Raw genomic sequence first — 16,982 nt, 5'->3', positions numbered from 1 at the left:
CAGGGCTGGGGGCCTCTCCCCTTTGCCCTGCTCCCTCAGGGTTAATACCATTGTCCAAACCCTCCCTGCGTCTGTGGTCAGGCCTGGTCCTGTCCCCAAATTGGCGTACTCTATTCTGTGGCCAGGCCCCTCAGCCACCAAGGCCTATCTTCCTGATTTGGCTTGCCTCTACACATACAAACACTCCATGTCGGTCCCTGGGTCCTCAAAGGCCCGGCTAAACTCCAAACGCCCCGGTATGACATTCCAACCCCCTCAGAATCCTGGCCTCTTCTGCCCCCGCCCCCATCCTTCCATGGGTTTTTTCTCTACGGGGAATGACCGCTCCCTCCTCCATCTCTCTCTTCAAGGCCCAGCGCTAACTCACCTCCTCCCTGAAGCCCTCCCGGACTTCCCCTTGCCGGAGGGAGCCGCCCTCACCCCGGTTCTGAGTCCCTGTTACAGCACTCAGCTCGCGGTAACTCCACTCTAAGAGGCTGGTTCTCCCCCGGCCGCCAGGAAGCTTCTGACGGCAGAGCTGTGGCGTAATTCATCTCTGTGTACCCGGTACCAAGCGCTGGCCGGTCTATAGGGGGCGCCAATAAATCTTTCTGGAATTGAGCTCCGAGCTCTGCTCCCAGGTCCTGGTGAAGATTCTCAGTTCCCTAGTGACCAGTCCAGTCACAGCCCTGGGCCCAGCCTTCCGTCGCCCCGTCCCCTGCTCCGCACGTCCTGCCCGTTCCCTAGACAGAGCTGGCTCCAGGCCGGCCACACAGTAGCTGCTTGAAAGGACTGACCCAAATAGGAACAAATGACCCTGGGGAACGGCGGCACGGTTTGCAGAGTGCGGAATTCCGGCGGCCGGCCGGCCTGCAGTTCCCAATTAGCATATTAGAGATAAGGACCTGGAGGTGCCCGAGGCCCGGCTGCGCTCCGCTTTCCGGAGACCAAGCAGCCCTGGCTCTGGTCGCCGCCTGGACCCCTTCCTGGTCTCGGTTCCAGGTTAAGTCACTCAAAAAGAGCCGTGTAAAGCGAGGGCATCTTTTGAAACTGTCAGTGCTAGCTAGCGCTTCCCCAGCCTGCGAAACCCCAAGCGACGGAGCGAGGAGACTCGGCAGCACAAACGCGGGCTTTATTAGCATATTTCGTTGCCAGCGATGGTCCGCAGCGATACCGCGGAGGAAAGGGCTCTGGTGAAGTTGAAACTTTCCCAGCTTGCAACTTGGCGCAGACGCTAGGGGTAGCCCAGCGCCGGGGGCGGGGTCACGGAGCCACTTCCGGCGGCTAAGGGCGGATAAACTTCAAAACTTCCGACGGGGCCAAACCCCTCCGTACTCCTCGTACACACCGGAAGCGAATTCGGTCTTTGGGTCAGATCGCCTCCTTCGAAAAGGAAAGAACTGATCCTCTTTCTTGCATAAAGCCTGCGGAAAAGACTTCCGCCCACAGCCAAGATGGCCGCCGGCGGCGCCGAGAAGGGGGGAAGAGTTTCGGGCTGTGGGACTGGTCATTGGGAGGGGGCGGAGCCTCCTCTCCCCAAGTTCCGATCCCACCAGGACAGGATGACGCGCGTCCAGCTGGGGCTTTGTCGCATCTGCGTCGCTGTGCCCGCGCTCCTCGGGCGAGGAAGTCCCTTTGGGGTGGGAGGAGGAAAGGGTTAAATGAGTTAGCTTGTTCTGGCAGCCCGAGTCGGAGCCCTCCACCTCCGGAATCCCACCGCTAAGTGAGATGCCGGCGGACCTAAAGACCGTAGCTCCCGGCATGCCCTCTACCGAGGGGAAGAAGGTGGAAGGACCGCTTGGGCCCTCAGGAGTGGTACTGGTTAGATCCCAGACGCACCGTGCCAGGGACGCGGGGAGAGAACGCCTAAGACCCTGTAAGCCCCAGAGACCGAGACCTAGCCGCGAAGCCGGGACAGCAATTCAAGAACTAAGTAATTCTGAAGTTGAGGCCAAAGAACCTGGATATCGGAAAGGGGCCGACCGGGAGCACAAATTCCAGCATGCCTCGCGCCCCGAGAATTTGGGGAACTCAAGCGCTTTAGCCTTCTGACGCACGGTCTGGACTACAAATACCGGCAGGCCCTGGGACGCAGGAAGGGTCAGGCCAGAGGGAGAGGAGGGGTCCCGGAACTACAGATCCCGACACGCTTTGGGGCCGGCGCTCACCTTGAAGGAGCCCTGGAACTCGTCGCTCATCCTCCGGAGCTCGCGGCCATAGCGCAGTGCAGCACAGAGGTTGGGGGGCGCTGAGCTCGAGCGCCCCCGGAAAGGGCTGAGCTCTTCCTCCTCCATCCCTTCATCCTCCTCGGGCCCCGCGGGGTACGAGCTGTGGCGACTCCGGGTCTCCACAGCCCCAGCGCCTGCACAGGGGACGGGGGCGACCTGAGTCTCCACTCCTCTGCGCCCCCAGCCTTGCCAAAGCCCTTGGCACCAGCTCCTCGCCCGCTGATGTCTCTGTGTGCACAGTACCTCGGAAGCCCAGTTCAGTTCCTTCATATGTAAAGCTCATGGGGCTTTGTGAAGATTTGGATTAACTTCTCATTAATCCCACAAATCTTAATTGAGCCCCATTAATGGGCCAGGCCCTTAGTGTATTGAATGACCTCTGCCTCTGTGCCTGCCATAAAACAAGGACGTAAGTAGTATAGTTATCAGCGCAAGACCATGGGGCCTCAGGGCACTCTTGGAGGAAATCAATCACCTGGATGAGGTTTCCTGCCCTGGGCAGGGCTGAACTCCACCTCTGCAAGTGATTTGCTGGGGCCCATTTGTTTCACTGTTGTGGCCTAGGGAGACCTTGGGCCCCTGGAGAGCAAGGACCTGTCAGCAGCATGTCTGGACCTCCCAAGCACCTGCTTTGGAGAAAGAGTCGGAAGGGTGTGTTGACTTTTGATTATGGAGCACTATGTGCCAGCCCTGGAAATTCCCTCACTATGCTCCTTACCTCCTAAGAAGTGAGTCCTAACACTGCCTCCATTTTACAGACAAGAAGACAGAGGCTTAGAGAGCGGAGACTTGTCGACGGTCACACAGTATGAAGCTCTCAGGTTGGAAGTCTCTCGAGGTTTCTTGGACTCCAGAGTCCAGTGATCAACCACTGAGCTACACCTCTTCCCTTACCAAACCACCCTTCAACTCTAAGCCAGTGTGCTCACCTCTGTGTGGGGACAGACCTATCCCCTACTAACCAGTGGCCGTGGGAAGGTCACATAAAACAGTGTGAAAGTGCTCTGAAAGCTGGAAGTAAACGACGGGTTCTCATTCACGGTCGCCTCTCCTGTGTTCTGAGTCTGTCTGACCTGTGTACCTTGTGCCATCCCTCCACTCCTGCCAACCCCAACCCCAAAATCGAGACCAACAGAGACCTAGAACCAGTCCCAGGAGCAAAAACCCAGAGCTACCTAGTAGCGTGAAAGCCAGCATGAAAACAAGAGCAGGGGAAGGTGCTCAGGGGCCCCAGCAAGGCCCATCTGTTAGGGAAGGCATTTTGGAGGAAGTAAGATTTAGGCTCTGAAGCCAGGGTATAACAGTGTCTCATCCTCTCCCACAGGCCCTTACGCAAAGCCCTGCGGGTAACTTTCAGGGGCTGCAGGGCCTCCAAGGGGCCCAGCTCCAGAGACGTGTCTAAGAAAGCTAAGGAGGGAAGAGGGTGCTGGATCCAGAAAGGCTTAGGCTAAGAGGGTGGTCAGAGCTCCTGGCTGTTCTGAGCTTCACCAAAGTCCAGGCCTGAGGTTAAGCAGGAACACCATCAAGCCTCTGAGGAGTGAGGTGGAAGTGGGAACAGGCAGCTAAATCAGAAATAAGGATGGAAGAGACAGGAATAGAAAGACCCTTGATAAGGACAGGCCCACCTACAGAGCACTTTCCAGTTCTGTGGAGTGTGCGGGCTTGGGCAGAGGCAGGAGGCCCACCTCAACCAGATTCCTGCATTGTGATCTTGTGCCCCCCACCTTTTTTAAGATTCTATTTATTTGAGAGAGAGAGAGAGAGAGGAAGAGAGTGCATGCTCACGGACAGAGGGGTGGAGCAGAGGGAGAGGGAGAAGCTGACTCCCCGCTGAGCACAGAGCCCAAGGAGATGCAGGGCTCAATCCCAAGACCCTGGGATCACAACCTGAGCCAAAGGCGGACACCCAACCAACTGAGCCATCCAGATGCACCACCTTGGGCCCTTTTCTAACTTGGTGGGGCCTCAGTATCCTCCTCTATGAAATGGGGGCAGGGGTACCTAGGTGGCTTGGTTGTTTGGGTGTCTGCCTTCAGCTCGGGTCATGATCCCGGGGTCCTGGGATCGAGCCCCTCGTTGGGCTCCCTGCTCTAAGGGGAGCCTGCTTCTCCCTCTCCCCCTGCTCATGCTCTTTCTCTCTCAAATAAATAAAATCTTAAAAAATAAAAGAAATGGGGGCAGCCCCCATCTCCCAGGACCACCCCAGGAACAGATAAGACAAGAAAAGCACTAGGTTCCGTCCCCTTTACATCCTGAAGCCTCCCAGCTTCCCAGGGAGGTGGCCGCTAAGTTCCCCTATATTACAGATGAAGAAGTGCAGGCACCTAGAGGTTAGGAACTTGCCAGAGGTCCTGCAGTGGGCACACCCTCCTAGCCACTTAAGGGCTCACGGAACGTCAGCTATTCTCCGTTACTAGCTTTTAAGAATGCACACAAACCACCACACCTGACAGACGCTAGGCCCAAGAGCTGGAAAGTGAGTGACTTGCTCACGCTGCCCCCTCGCCCAAAAATCAGAACAAGCAGAAGAGCACTCGCCATGTCAGGTTGGAAGGGCTTCACCTGAATTGATTCATTAGGTCCCCACCGTACCCTATGAGGAAGGTTCCTCACTGTCCCTATTTTACAGAGGAGAAAAAACTAAGGCACAGAGAGGGTGAGGCACTTCCCCAGTGTCACACAGCTAGCAGGTGGGATCCAAACCCCAACCAGCCTGGCTCCAGGGCCTGTGTGCTTAATGCTCGCGCCCCAGGTTCCCAACATCAGCCCCACGGGCCACCTTGGGAGTGCCGCTTGGGGAAGGCACCTCTGGGCCTTCTGTGACTGCCAGCCCTACCAGGAGCCTATCCTCTGGGGCAAGCTGTTTTCACCAAAGCCATGGACTTAGCGATGCCAAGCCAGCCACCATCAGAATGATGAGCATATGTGTAAACTGAGCTTTTTAAAAGTGTCCTTCTCTTTACTGGAAAAAAAAACTGAGGAATTTTCTGTGAACTCCCTGCGGGAGTGGACATGCTCACTCTGAACTAACCCACCTTCAAACAAGCTCTCGCCCCTACAGGGCCCTGGGCAGGACAGAGGTGGCCTCTCCCAACTCTGGGCAAGTTAATGGGAGAGGGCGTGGCTCCTGCCTGGGTGTGAGCCTGGGTGTGTGCTCAGGCTTGCCCACTCCCACCATCCTCTCAGCCCTCCTGGGGCTGGGGTGGGGGGAGCGGGAGGGGCCTCTGGCTGGAGGTGCCCCAAGGCCCAGCAAAGCTTTAAGTTCTTTACCGTGGGTCTTCTGGGTAAGCGCGTAGGGCCGGACACATCCAAGTTCACGCTTCTGAGAGCATCCTTACACACTTAAAACGGTGGTAATCCAGGCACCTTTGAGGCAGTGAAGCTTTGCCATCAGGCAGCTCTGGGTTTGAATCCTTTTTTTTTTTTTTAAAGATTTTATTTATTTATTTGAGAGAGAGAGAATGAGAGATAGAGAGCACGAGAAGGAAGAGGGTCAGAGGGAGAAGCAGACTCCCCGCTGAGCAGGGAGCCCGATGCGGGACTCGATCCTGGGACTCCAGGATCATGACCTGAGCCGAAGGCAGTCGCCTAACCAACTGAGCCACCCAGGCGCCCTGGGTTTGAATCCTGACCTCCTGCATGCAGGTGCTCACATACTGCTTGCCCCCCCCACAATGTGGCACCCCAAACTGAGCAGGCGCGTGAGGCCCATCAGCTTCTGGCACCTGCAGGAAGCCCAGACTCCCTGTCTACCCTAAAGCCATTTGGGGTACAGAAATCCCTTACTGCCCTGCAAAGAACATGCCATCTTGCTCACAGCTGCTGAATCAGAAAACATTCTAAAGCAGAGGCCGGCAAATGTTTTTGGTAAAGGGTCAGAGAGTAAATGTTTGGGCACTGCAGGCCACGCAGTCTGTTAACAGCTACTCAGTTTTGTGGTCACTGCTTGAAAGAAGCCATAAACAATATATAATTGTGTTGCTGTATATTCCACTACAATTTAAAAAATGTCAAAACTATTCTTAGCTCATGAGCTGACAAAAAAAAAAAAAAATAGGGACTTAGTGGTTTGTCAACCCCTGCTTTAAACCCAACTGTGTCTGTCCTCTGCCTAAAACCTTCAGTGGCCCCCCCATTGCCAAGGAGGTAAAGTCCAAACTCCTTAGCGTGGCTTTCAAGGCCTTTACATTCTGGTTCTAACTTAAACTTTACTTGTCCATTTTGAGGAGGGCATGGGGGTTATTCACGTCTACCTCCACCGAATGAACAGCAGTCCTCAGCTCTGCTCAGAGCCTGGACCAACTCACAGTAACAATAACAGCAACAACGGCAGTAAGAGTAAGAACAGCAAACGTTCCTCTGGGCCAGGCACTGTTTCTAAGCACTTTTCCTATATTAACTGATCAAATCCCCCCTACAAGAAGGGAGGACGAGCTCTATTCTCATTTTACAGATAAGCAAACAGAGACCGACAGAGTTAACTAGCCTGCTCAAGTTCAACCTGCTAATAGAGGGTGGAGCTGGGCTTGAACCCTGCGGTCTGGCCCACTGGGCGTTCCCCCTTCCCTCTCCACCATCCACACACATCCCCACAGCTCACCGCGCACCTACCTGTCCCGGGCACTGGGCTACGCGCTGGGGCCGTCACAGCACAAAAGGTGGCCCAGTCTCTGCCCTGGGGACACAGACAGTCCAGTCCCACAGGGCCCAGGGGCAGGGAATATGAAGAGTGACGGGGCTCTGCCCACCTGGAGGGGGCAGGGCTCTGTGGTTCTGGCGGGCCACCAGCACTTGCCAATCTTTTATGAGAAAATCATTTGCTTTTTAGGTATTGAAAACTAAGTCAAGGGGCGCCTGGGTGGCTCAGTCGGTTAAGCATCTGCCTTCAGCTCAGGTCATGATCCCAGGGTCCTGGGATCCAGCCCCATGTTGGGCTCTCTGCTCAGCAGGGAGCCTGCTTCTCCCTCTCCCTCTGCCTGCCACTCTCTCTCGCTCTGTCAAATAAATAAATAAAATCTTAAAAAAAAAAGAAAGAAAAGAAAACTGGGGCGCCTGGGTGGCTCAGTCGTTGGGCGTCTGCCTTCGGCTCAGGTCGTGACCCTGGAGTCCCGGGATCGAGTCCCGCTTCGGGCTCCCGGCTCCGCGGGAAGCCTGCTTCTTCCTCCCCCGCTCCCCCTGCTTGTGTTCCCTCTCTTGCTGTCTGTCAAATAAATAAATAAAATCGTAAAAAAAAAGAAAACTAAGTCAAGGGGGGAATGGAGGGATGGGGTCACTGGGTGATGGGCATTAAGGAGGGCACGTGATGGGATGAGCACTGGCTGTTACATGTAACTGATGAATCACTGACCTCCACCTCGGAAACTACTAATACATTATATGTTAATTAATTAAATTTAAATAAAAAAAACCTTAAGTCAAAGTTTAAGAACTCCTGTCAGTCCTTACACGTGATGGTTATTTTCACCCCTCCGGCCCTCCTCCTGGAAGGGTCTGGAGCTGGGGAAGGTGCCTCTGCCCCCAGGCCGCACACCCCCTGGTGCAGGAGCTTCCTCCAGCCCCGTCTTTTTTCATTCCCAGGACCCAAGTTGCCCTTCTGCTTTCCAGCCTCTCCTTCCCTGCCCTTCCTTCTCCAGCCCTGTCTGGCTCTCAGTCCCGGTCAGAACCTTCTGTAACTCTGTCCCAAGCCTCGCAGCTCCTACCTGGCTGGCTCCCTCCCTTGGAAGCCCACTCGAGTGACGCCAGAACTCCCAGAGCAAGCCTACACACCACACCAACCATTCCCTCCCCTCGCAGGTACCCTCAAGCACCCCTCCCCAGCTGGGCTGAGACAGGCACAGCTCTGGTTAAACTCCAACTCCCCGCTGGCCCCCGCGAGCCCCCAGCAGCCAGTGTGGCTGGAAAAAGCACAGCCATGCCGCCTCCGTTTCAGCTTGTGGCCACGGGCTCCTGGGCAGCTCAGTTGGTTAAGCATCTGCCTTCGGGGGCGCCTGGGTGGGCTCAGTTGGTTAAGCGACTGCCTTCGGCTCAGGTCATGATCCTGGAGTCCTGGGATCGAGTCCCACATCGGACTCCCTGCTCAGCAGGGAGTCTGCTTCTCCCTCTGACCCTCTTCCCTCTCGTGCTATCTCTCACATAAATAAATAAAATCTTAAAAAAAAAAAAAAAGCATCTGCCTTCGGCTCTGGTCATGATCCCAGGGTCCTGGGATTGAGCCCCGCATTGGGCTCCCTGCTCAGCAGGGAGGCTCCTTTTCCTTCTCCCTCTGCCCTTCCCGCCCACTCATGCGCGTAGGCGCTCTCTCTCTCTCTAACTCACTCTCAAATAAATAAATAAAATCTTTAGAAAAAAAGTTTATAATTAAAAAAAACATTCGTGGCCATAAAACCCAGTGGCACCCTTGACATTGCCCAGCCCACCTTGCATGCTCTATGCTTGAGGATGGACGACCACTTCAAACCTAATCCTCTCTCCTCAACCCTTTTCTGGAGAAACTGGCAGCACCCACAAGAGAAACTTCTACTACTTCCCATGAAGTATCTACCCACAACCACGCACCCATGTCCACTGCTCCGCGTTTAGCTGAGCCAGGCCTCCCCAGGCTCCAGACCCCTCTCTCCTACTCAAAGACATCTCTCTAGCTAGCCTCCCTTCTCTCCTGCCTCATCTGGTAGCTCCCTGGCTCCTGGATTACTCCCATCAGCTTACAGACAGGCTATTTTCTTTCCCCTTTAAAAAAAAAACAAAACCAAAAACAACAACCAAACAACCCTTCCTCGATCCTCCTTGGGCCTTCTCTGCTCCCCTTCCTGGAGCACAACTGCCAAGAGTGGGCTCTCCTTTCTGTCTCCACCTCTCTTCCCGTTATCCGTCCCCACTGAACTGAGCTCAGCCTCAACCTCCGCACCAAAACTGCAATGGCCCCCTGTTGGCGACTCCCGGGCTCCACTCCCAGCCCTCCTCTAGCCAGAAGCATCCCCTTGCGGCGCGGGCCCTGCCTGCTCCTGGTTTCCCTCCCATACTGCTGGTAATTCCTTCCAGGTCCCCCCTGCGGGCTCCTTCTCTGCTGCTGCCCTCTGAAGGCCAAAGCCCCAGGCTCAGCCCAGGCCCCTGCCTGTCTACACTGGCTCCCCGGGCCTCAGAGAACACGACCTCAGTGATTGACAACTCCCACCTCCCACGTGTATAAATCCCGCCTAGACCTAACCCTACTGGAAATGTCCACCTGGCTGCCCAAAAGGCCCCTCTACCCTCACCTGGCCCAAACCAGGCTCCTGATTTGGCCGAAGTTCCGTCAGAGTTAAGAGCAGCTCTGTCCTCCAAAGTGCCCAGGCCAGATTCCTTGCAGCCACCCCTGACTCCTCTCTTCCCCCCACACCCCACACCCAGTTTGTTGGCAAATGCTGCCAGTTCTACCTTCAAAATAAACCCAGAGCCCAGCTATGTACCATCTCCTCTGCCACCACCGGGCCCAAGCCATCATATCCTCCCTCACTGGGACTCTCGCAGCAGCCTCCACCGCACGCCCCCCGCCCCTCCCCGGGCTGATTTGCCCACTGCAGGCTAGTCTCAACAGAGCCCCTGGTGGTACTGTTGACCCCAAATCAGACCGCCCTGCCTCTGCTCAAAGCCCTCCCGTGTGTTTTCACTCAAAGTGAAAGCCAACCTCCTGACACAGGCCTCCCAGGCCCTGCCCAGATGCCCCTCCCCCCCATTAATCCCTCACTGCATTTCTACCTCTCCTCCCCCCAGGGGCCCAGACTGTGTCCTGCCCTCAGGGCCTTTGCATTTGCCCTTCCCTTGGCCAGGATCTGTTTTTCCAGCCAGGATCAGTTTTTCTGCAGATAGGGGCAAGCCTCACCTCTGACCACTTCCAACTTTGGCTCAAATGTTGCTTCGTACCAAGGCTGACCCTGATCACCTCAGTTAGAGTCACTCCCCCAGCCCCCCACCAACTCTGGATTCCAAAGAGAAAGTAAAGAATGTTTCTGGCGCTGCCATTACGCATCATACCATTTGTTTGTTTGTTGACAGCCTGTCTCTTTCCACTCAACTAGAATGGAGGCACCACAAAGGGCAAGGACTTTTATCTCTTTTGTTCACTGATGCACCCCTGGCAGCTGGGGCTGCACGTGGCACAAATTAAGCACTTGATACGGAGGATGAAGAGGAACAGCGAGGTGGGGGGTGGAAAGCCGTGAGCAGCAAGAGCAAAGATCTGGACTGTAGAGGAATTAAAAGCCTGTGGAGTTCAGTCTGACAAAGTGTGTGTGTGCGGGCTGGGAAGCAGGACTTCGTAAGCCTTCTTGTTTCTGAACGTGACGATGGGGACATTTCGGCTTCGTGACGTTAGGGATAGGAGTTCTGTTTACAGAAGATCGCTATGGTTGTTCCAGGTGCTGACACCTGGGGTGGGCACTGGGAGGTAGGCTGCTGGGGAGAAATGGCCGCTGTTCTCCAGTGCCCATCCTTCCATCTCAGCACTGGGTCCCCTCGCTGAGTGTGGATAGACTCCTTGGGGTCACTTGCCCCTGGCAACTGGCAAGGATGACCCTAGTGTGGGTGTGTGACACAGGGCAGGAAAGCACACACCTGGGGGCTAAAGTCCAATTTCAGGGAAGGTGCAAAGCCTGGGGTGGGGCACCTTGGAGTCTTCCAGCCCCGCTTCCTACCAAAGGCAATGCCAACTAAGTGGGACCTTAGGCAGGTCACTTCCCCCATCTGGCTCACGGGCTGTCTCTAGGTAATTTCTGTCCTGGTCCTACGCTAACAGCTACATTCTTTGAGCATTTACTATGCGCTGGCACTATAATTAAGTGCTTCCTATATATCTCTGCTAATCATCCCAACAGCCCTACAATGGTGGTGATTAATTTCTCTGTTTTACAAAAGAGGAATCTGAGGTGCAGAGAGGTTAGGCACTTACTTGAAGCCAGCCAGCGAGTGGGGATGCAGCTGGGATGCGGGGAGCTACCGGGCTGGGGGCAAGGTGGATAGGCAGGTGGTTGGGGGGTGGGTACCTACCTCCATGGTGGTTGCTGCTGGCCGGCTGCCCCTGCTGGTGACCAGCTTCCCCTAGGAGGCCTGGGGCCGTCTGCCGGTGCTTACCAGGGCCTGGGGGCCGGTCCCCTGTGGGGCTGGGGCCCAGGCCCCTATCTGCAGGACTGGAGTCTTCCTGCTCACTGGGCTCAAACTCTGGGATCTGGAACATGCTCTGGGCTGTGGGGGCAACATGGTAGGTAGTTAAGGCACAGCTGGGGGAAATAGTGGCCAGTGAAGGGGGGGCAGCAGATGCTTCTAGCTCCCTCTCCCACCTTAGAACCCCAAGTTCACCCTGCCTCCCAGGCCCGGATTTGTCCACTGACTCTAGCTGGGCAGGTCTTTCAGCCTGTCCACCCAGGACCTAAATCTGTTTTGGAGCCCTGGTGCTGTGAAGCAGTCCCAGGCCCCTACTTAGGCCCCGGCCCACCCTGCCCTCGGTGATGGGACACGAGTCTTACCCCAAGCCCGATCTCGAGGCCCCTGACGCGGGCCTGCCGCCTCCCTCTAGTACCGAGGGAGCCCGGCCCTAGTTGCCCGGGCAACGGGAACTGTCACCGACCCGGCCCAATCAGCTCTTGAAATGTCACTAGGGCTGTCCAGGGGGCGTGGCCGCTCCCGGCCCAGGCTCCGCCCCCGCCGGCGGACCTGCTCCCGGCCCGCCGCCCTCGTCCTGGGTCCCTTCCTCGCCTCCCGCCGCTCAGTTCCCGACTTCCTTGTGCCTGGGCCATGTGTGGGAGCAGGTGAGGGATTCTCTGGGGTCCCCACTTGGAACCTGGAGACCAGCTTCTGCTGACAAGCCCTTCAGTCCCTCTGGGCCTTAGTCTCCACTCCTGTAAAATGAAGATAATGACACCTCCCTTAGAAGCCAGTGAACTTTGTAAACCGAGTGGTGATTACTGTGGATGAAAGCACTTTGCAAAGCTTCAGTTGAAGCTCAGCCGTCGATGCAGGTGTTGTTGCTGTTGTCACTGCTTCATCTGGATGCAAGTGTTGCTGCTGTTGTCACTGCTCCGTGTGGACTGGGTAGCCGGGTCGGGAAGTCCCGCTCCCTCTTCCCCACAGTGGAAACCTCGCACCGCCCGCCTCGGGGGCACTACTCTCCGCGCCAGCTCCGGAGCGCTCGAGATAAGCAAGGGAGCCTCCTCCCCGGCAGGATGACTGCCCCGGCGCAGGAGAGGGGGCCCCGTTGAGGGTGGCCGTAGGACTCGCTAAGGCTTCGCGCCGAGCAGGCTGCCGACCAGGTGAGCGGGAACCGCGGCCCGCCAGGGAGAGGGGCGGGCGTGCCTCCCCGGGACTGCTGGGCCCTGAGGGTTAAGCCCAGGGGGCGGGGCCCGGGGGCCATCTTAGCTGTGGGCGGAAGTTTCCTTCGGAGAGCCGGTGAGGGGAAGTTGTTGCCGCCCCCCGGGCGGGCGGCGCGATCTCGATTTGGGGATGGGGAAGAAAAGCACGGGAACTGGCTGCCTCCCAAACAAACGAGGGCAGGTGGCTCCGGGCACGGCCCACCCGGGCGCCCGCCGGATTGCTGTTCCGCCCCAGCGTCTCGGCCTCCCGCTGCCTCTAGTAACCCGTGGCACCCGTAGGCGGCGCGGCGCGGGGCTGCGGGGCTGGCGGGGCCAGACCCTGCGCATTTAGCGTAGCGAACGGCGCCCGCGCAGACGCAGGCGCAGGCGCAGGCGCAGGAGGGGGCGGAGCAGCGGGAGCCGGGGAGCTGGGGAGCCGGAGCCCCGGGTCGCAGCGACCAGAGCCGGCTCCCCCAGCGGCGTCCTGAGGACCCGGCGTCGGCCTCCTCCCGCACCCTCCGAGGCTGGAGAGTGGATGAAGTGGGGGGTGGGGTGGGGGCAGCGTCCGGAATTCCGAGGACAGGAGGCAGAGGCCATCCCCAATCCGGATTATTGGAAGGGAGAGAGACCCCCAGTTTGGGGAGGGGGAGAGCTGGGCGTTGAGCGTGCCCGGCAGCGGGCGCTGCCTTTAGCGGAAGGGTATCTGCCGGCTCTCCCCCTCCAGCCGGGACGACTCGAACAAGCAAGGCCAGGGACCCCTGTCCTTCATTCTCTGCACCCCCTCGCCCTGGCTCTGGGGCTGGCCCAGGGAGGAGACCCTGCCCACTTCCCGCCTCTGCCCTCCACAGGGTCTGTCCTTCCACTTCCCAGAGTGAGGGGCCCAGGCCCCAGGCTGCCTGTGTCCCGCTGCAAGGGCAGGGTCCCTCTGTTGAGGGGGAAGGGCCTGGCCAGCTGCAGCTTCTTCCCTCCTGAGCTCCCCATCTCTGTCGCTGCACCCTGCAACTCCCATCCCTCCATATTTATTTCCCTGGCCCCCTGCCAGCCCTCCATCTCTTTCTCTGGGATTCAGGCCTCCCTGACATGGAGAGTAACCTGTCTGGCCTGGTGCCTGCTGCTGGGCTGGTCCCTGCGCTGCCTCCTGCCGTGACCCTGGGGCTGACTGCGGCCTACACCACTCTGTATGCCCTGCTCTTCTTCTCCGTATATGCCCAACTCTGGCTGGTGCTCCTATATGGGCACAAGCGTCTCAGCTATCAGACAGTGTTCCTGGCACTCTGTCTGCTCTGGGCTGCCTTGCGCACCACCCTCTTCTCCTTCTACTTCCGAGATACCCCCCGAGCCAACCGTCTGGGACCCCTGCCCTTTTGGCTTCTCTACTGCTGCCCTGTCTGCCTGCAGTTCTTCACACTGACACTTATGAACCTCTACTTTGCCCAGGTAACCATGGTAATGGGTGGGGTGGGCTATGGGGTGGCAAGCCCAGAGGCCCAAAGGAATGATGGGCATCTCTGCTCCCAGGTTGTGTTCAAGGCCAAGGCGAAGCGCCGGCCGGAGATGAGCCGAGGCTTGTAAGTACACGGGACATATGGGCATACCCCCCAGGCCAGGGGCAGGGAGCCGCCTGGCGTCCATTTCTTGCCAACCCTGTGCAGTGCCTAGGCGGGGACAACTTAGCAAATGTTTGCAAAAGGGCCATGAAAAGTTAGGCACGTGGTGCAGACGGCTCAGCAAAGGCACTGCACTGGTGAAGGGCAGCGTTGCTAGAAACAGACATGCTAGTGTGAAGGGAGAGGGTCCCAGCGTCATCCACGATGGAAGAGGAGCTGGAGGGCCCAGCCCTCGGAAGCCCCAGACTGCTCTTCTGGCTGACCTTGGGTGGTGATAAGCTGGTCATTTATATAACGTCTTACAGTTTATTAAGAGCTTTCACAAACATTTTTACAACTTATCTGTGAGGCTGTTACTATCCCCATCTGAGAGATGAAGAAACTGAGGCCCAGCAAGGTAAAGCCACATGTTCAAGGTCATAGATCTGGCAGAAGACAGAGCCAGGGCTTACACCCAGGTTTGTTTGCCTTTCTTTCTTTCTTTCTTTCTTTCTTTCTTTCTTTCCTTTCTTTCCTTTCTTTCCTTTCTTTCCTTTCTTTCCTTTCTTTCCTTTCTTTCTTTCCTTTCTTTCTTTCTTTCTTTCTTTCTTTCTTTCTTTCTTTCTTTCTTTCTTTCTTTCTTTCGATTTTATTTATTTGAGAGAGAGAGTGCACAAGTGGGGATGAGGGGCAGAGAAAGAGAGAGAAGCAGACTCCCTGCTGAGCAGGGAGCCTGGGATCATGACTCCATCCAAAGGCAGACAACCAACTGAGCCACCCAGGCACACCCCAGGTCTCTCTCAGTCTTGTGTTCTTTCCACTGTATTATAGCTGTCAGTCACCATCTGACCTCTGTGGGCCTCGGTTTCCCCATCTGTAAAACTGGAGAGCCGGGGTTCAGACTGGATTGGTCTGGATTGGTTCTGATTGACATTGGGGTCTCCTGGGGACATTTGGGGGGTCAGGGAGTGCCAGCAATGGTTGTCTGGGGCTGACTGTGCTGTGGGCTGCAGGCTGGCTGTCCGAGGGGCCTTCGTGGGGGCCTCGCTGCTCTTTCTGCTGGTGAACGTGCTGTGCGCTGTGCTGTCGCGCCGGCGCCGGGCACAGCCCTGGGCCCTCCTGCTGGTGCGAGTCCTGGTGAGCGACTCCCTCTTTGTTATCTGCGCACTCTCTCTTGCTGCCTGCCTCTGCCTGGTCGCCCGGCGGGCGCCCTCCACCAGCATCTACCTGGAGGCCAAGGTAGGGCCACAAGCCCTGATCCCCAGGTGTCCCTTGGGGTCTCTGGGCAGTGATCTTCCGGGTAGAGAGGGAGCTGGAGCTTCTCCTCCCTGAGGGTCCTCTATTGTCATCTGTGCCAGGGGACCAGTGTGTGCCAGGCAGCTGCGATGGGTGGCGCCATGGTCCTGCTCTACGCCAGCCGGGCCTGCTACAACCTGGCGGCCCTGGCCTTGGCTCCCCGGAGCCGGCTGGATGCCTTCGATTATGACTGGTACAACGTCTCTGACCAGGTGGGCATTCAGCACCTCGGCTTCCTCCTTAGTAGCCATGGCTCTTGGACCCTAGTTGGCCTTGACTCTGTCTGGGTCCCCCCTTTCCCCCCCCCCGGCACAGTTGTGGATTATGCAAACCCTGCCTTCCCACAGGCGGACCTGGTGAATGACCTGGGGAACAAAGGCTACCTGGTGTTTGGCCTCATCCTCTTTGTGTGGGAGCTGCTGCCTACCACCCTGCTGGTGGGCTTTTTCCGGGTGCACCGGCCCCCACAGGACCTGGTGAGGGCCAGCGGAGACGGGTGGATGCCGGGAATCCCCGGGCCGGGGTCTGGCGGGGCTGTGGGAAGCCAGTGGTGGGGCGGGAGAAAGCACGATGGTGGTTTCCTCCCCCAGAGCACCAGCCGCATCCTCAATGGGCAGGTCTTTGGCGCCCGTTCCTACTTCTTTGACCGGGCCGGGCACTGTGAGGACGAGGGCTGCTCCTGGGAGCACGGCCGTAGCGAGAGCACCAGGTAGGAGCCCTGGCCCTGCCTCAGGTCCTGCGGGCTCCCAGCTCGCTCCATGGAGCCATGGGGATCTAGACCCTGGTCCTGGCACTTTCCCCCTCGGCCCCACCCCTGCCCTGCCCCTGTTTCCTGTCTGTACAGGGTGAGGTCCCCTCTGGTTTCCACCTCAAGATGCAGTTTGCCACAGTCTCGAGGGTTCAGGCCCTGGGGGCTGGAAAGCTGGGGCCCTGGGCCTTGTGCTAAGCCTCTCTCCCCACCCTGACTCTTGTGGATCTGGCCCTGGTCCCTGCCTTGGGACCGATCCTTGTTTCTCTGCCTGCAGCATGTCGGGCAGTCTAGGCTCTGGCAGCTGGTACGGCGCCATCGGGCGGGAGCCAGGCTGGTGCGGGGGCAGCCAGACACGGACCACTCCTCTGCTCTTCTCCCAGGTGCTGGGACCAGGTGGCCACCACCACAGTCTCTACTCCACTCCACAGACGTGATCCCCTCTTATTCTCCCCCTTGAACACCCAGACCCCAGTCCTCCAATCCCAGGCCCCTGTGCCAAGTACATTTGCCGCTTCTTGCCCAGGATCATGGGAGGCTGTGGCCACCTCTTCCCCTGGCCGGCTCCTTGCTACTCCTGTCATAGTGAGCTTATGCTGTCCCCTAGGATGGGGGGCATGGCCCTGGCTGCCAGATGCCCGCAGCACCTTGGCATGACCTGCCGCCTCCACTTCTGCACCGGAGCCGGCTACCTCTCCTGCACCTGCCCCTCAATAAACAGTCTCTGTGCCCCTCATCAGTTCACTGTCTGTCAGTTGTCGGCTTTGTGTTCCTTGCACCACGGCCTATACAGCTGAGGGCTGACGAGACCCAGGTCCTCCAAAGG

At 57.7% G+C, this 16,982-nt stretch overlaps 2 protein-coding genes across 6 annotated transcripts; one reads left to right on the top strand and one right to left on the bottom strand.

The window, feature by feature from the left end:
- Nucleotides 1–1,090: 1,090 nt before the first annotated feature.
- On the bottom strand, nt 1,091–11,873 carry BAD (BCL2 associated agonist of cell death). Its single transcript, XM_025878369.2, has 4 exons — nt 11,705–11,873; nt 11,229–11,423; nt 2,148–2,341; nt 1,091–1,612 (listed from the first exon to the last, which is right to left on the bottom strand). The coding sequence occupies exons 2-4, from the start codon at nt 11,413–11,415 to the stop codon at nt 1,487–1,489; spliced, it is 507 nt and encodes a 168-aa protein (XP_025734154.1). The 5' UTR covers nt 11,416–11,423; nt 11,705–11,873; the 3' UTR covers nt 1,091–1,486.
- A 25-nt stretch (nt 11,874–11,898) lies between these two features.
- GPR137 (G protein-coupled receptor 137) lies at nt 11,899–16,892 on the top strand. Of its 5 annotated transcripts, none has more exons than XM_025878363.2 (8): nt 11,899–12,487; nt 13,596–13,963; nt 14,045–14,094; nt 15,126–15,351; nt 15,471–15,620; nt 15,756–15,884; nt 15,999–16,117; nt 16,540–16,892. In XM_025878363.2, exons 2-8 carry the CDS (start codon nt 13,607–13,609, stop codon nt 16,811–16,813), a joined length of 1,305 nt encoding a protein of 434 aa, XP_025734148.1. In that variant the 5' UTR covers nt 11,899–12,487; nt 13,596–13,606; the 3' UTR covers nt 16,814–16,892. The 5 variants fall into 5 exon arrangements, with proteins under 5 accessions (XP_025734148.1, XP_073739633.1, XP_025734149.1 ...); XM_073883532.1 differs by having other exon boundaries at nt 13,569–13,963; XM_025878364.2 differs by lacking the exon at nt 11,899–12,487 and having other exon boundaries at nt 12,690–13,963; nt 16,026–16,117.
- The last annotated feature ends 90 nt before the right edge of the window (nt 16,893–16,982 follow it).

This window comes from Callorhinus ursinus, unplaced genomic scaffold (genome assembly GCF_003265705.2).
Source record: "Callorhinus ursinus isolate GAN/ISIS: 27379988/994484 unplaced genomic scaffold, GSC_fseal_2.0 scaffold51, whole genome shotgun sequence".
NCBI classification, from domain to species: Eukaryota; Metazoa; Chordata; class Mammalia; order Carnivora; family Otariidae; genus Callorhinus; species Callorhinus ursinus.
Note: the sequence above shows the minus strand (reverse complement) of the source record. Positions and strands in the feature narration are given on the sequence as shown.

Excerpts from the sequence above, each read along its gene's own strand:
- BAD (XM_025878369.2), bottom strand. The coding sequence starts at position 11,415 with ATGTTCCAGATCCCAGAGTTTGAGCCCAGTGAGCAGGAAGACTCCAGT. Across the intron at positions 2,342-11,228 it reads CAGCAGCAACCACCATGGAG|GCGCTGGGGCTGTGGAGACC; the intron begins GTAGGTACCCAC and ends TCCCCTGTGCAG. Across the intron at positions 1,613-2,147 it reads AGTTCCAGGGCTCCTTCAAG|GGACTTCCTCGCCCGAGGAG; the intron begins GTGAGCGCCGGC and ends CCCACCCCAAAG.
- GPR137 (XM_025878363.2), top strand. The coding sequence starts at position 13,607 with ATGGAGAGTAACCTGTCTGGCCTGGTGCCTGCTGCTGGGCTGGTCCCT. Across the intron at positions 15,621-15,755 it reads GGTACAACGTCTCTGACCAG|GCGGACCTGGTGAATGACCT; the intron begins GTGGGCATTCAG and ends GCCTTCCCACAG. Across the intron at positions 15,885-15,998 it reads ACCGGCCCCCACAGGACCTG|AGCACCAGCCGCATCCTCAA; the intron begins GTGAGGGCCAGC and ends TTCCTCCCCCAG.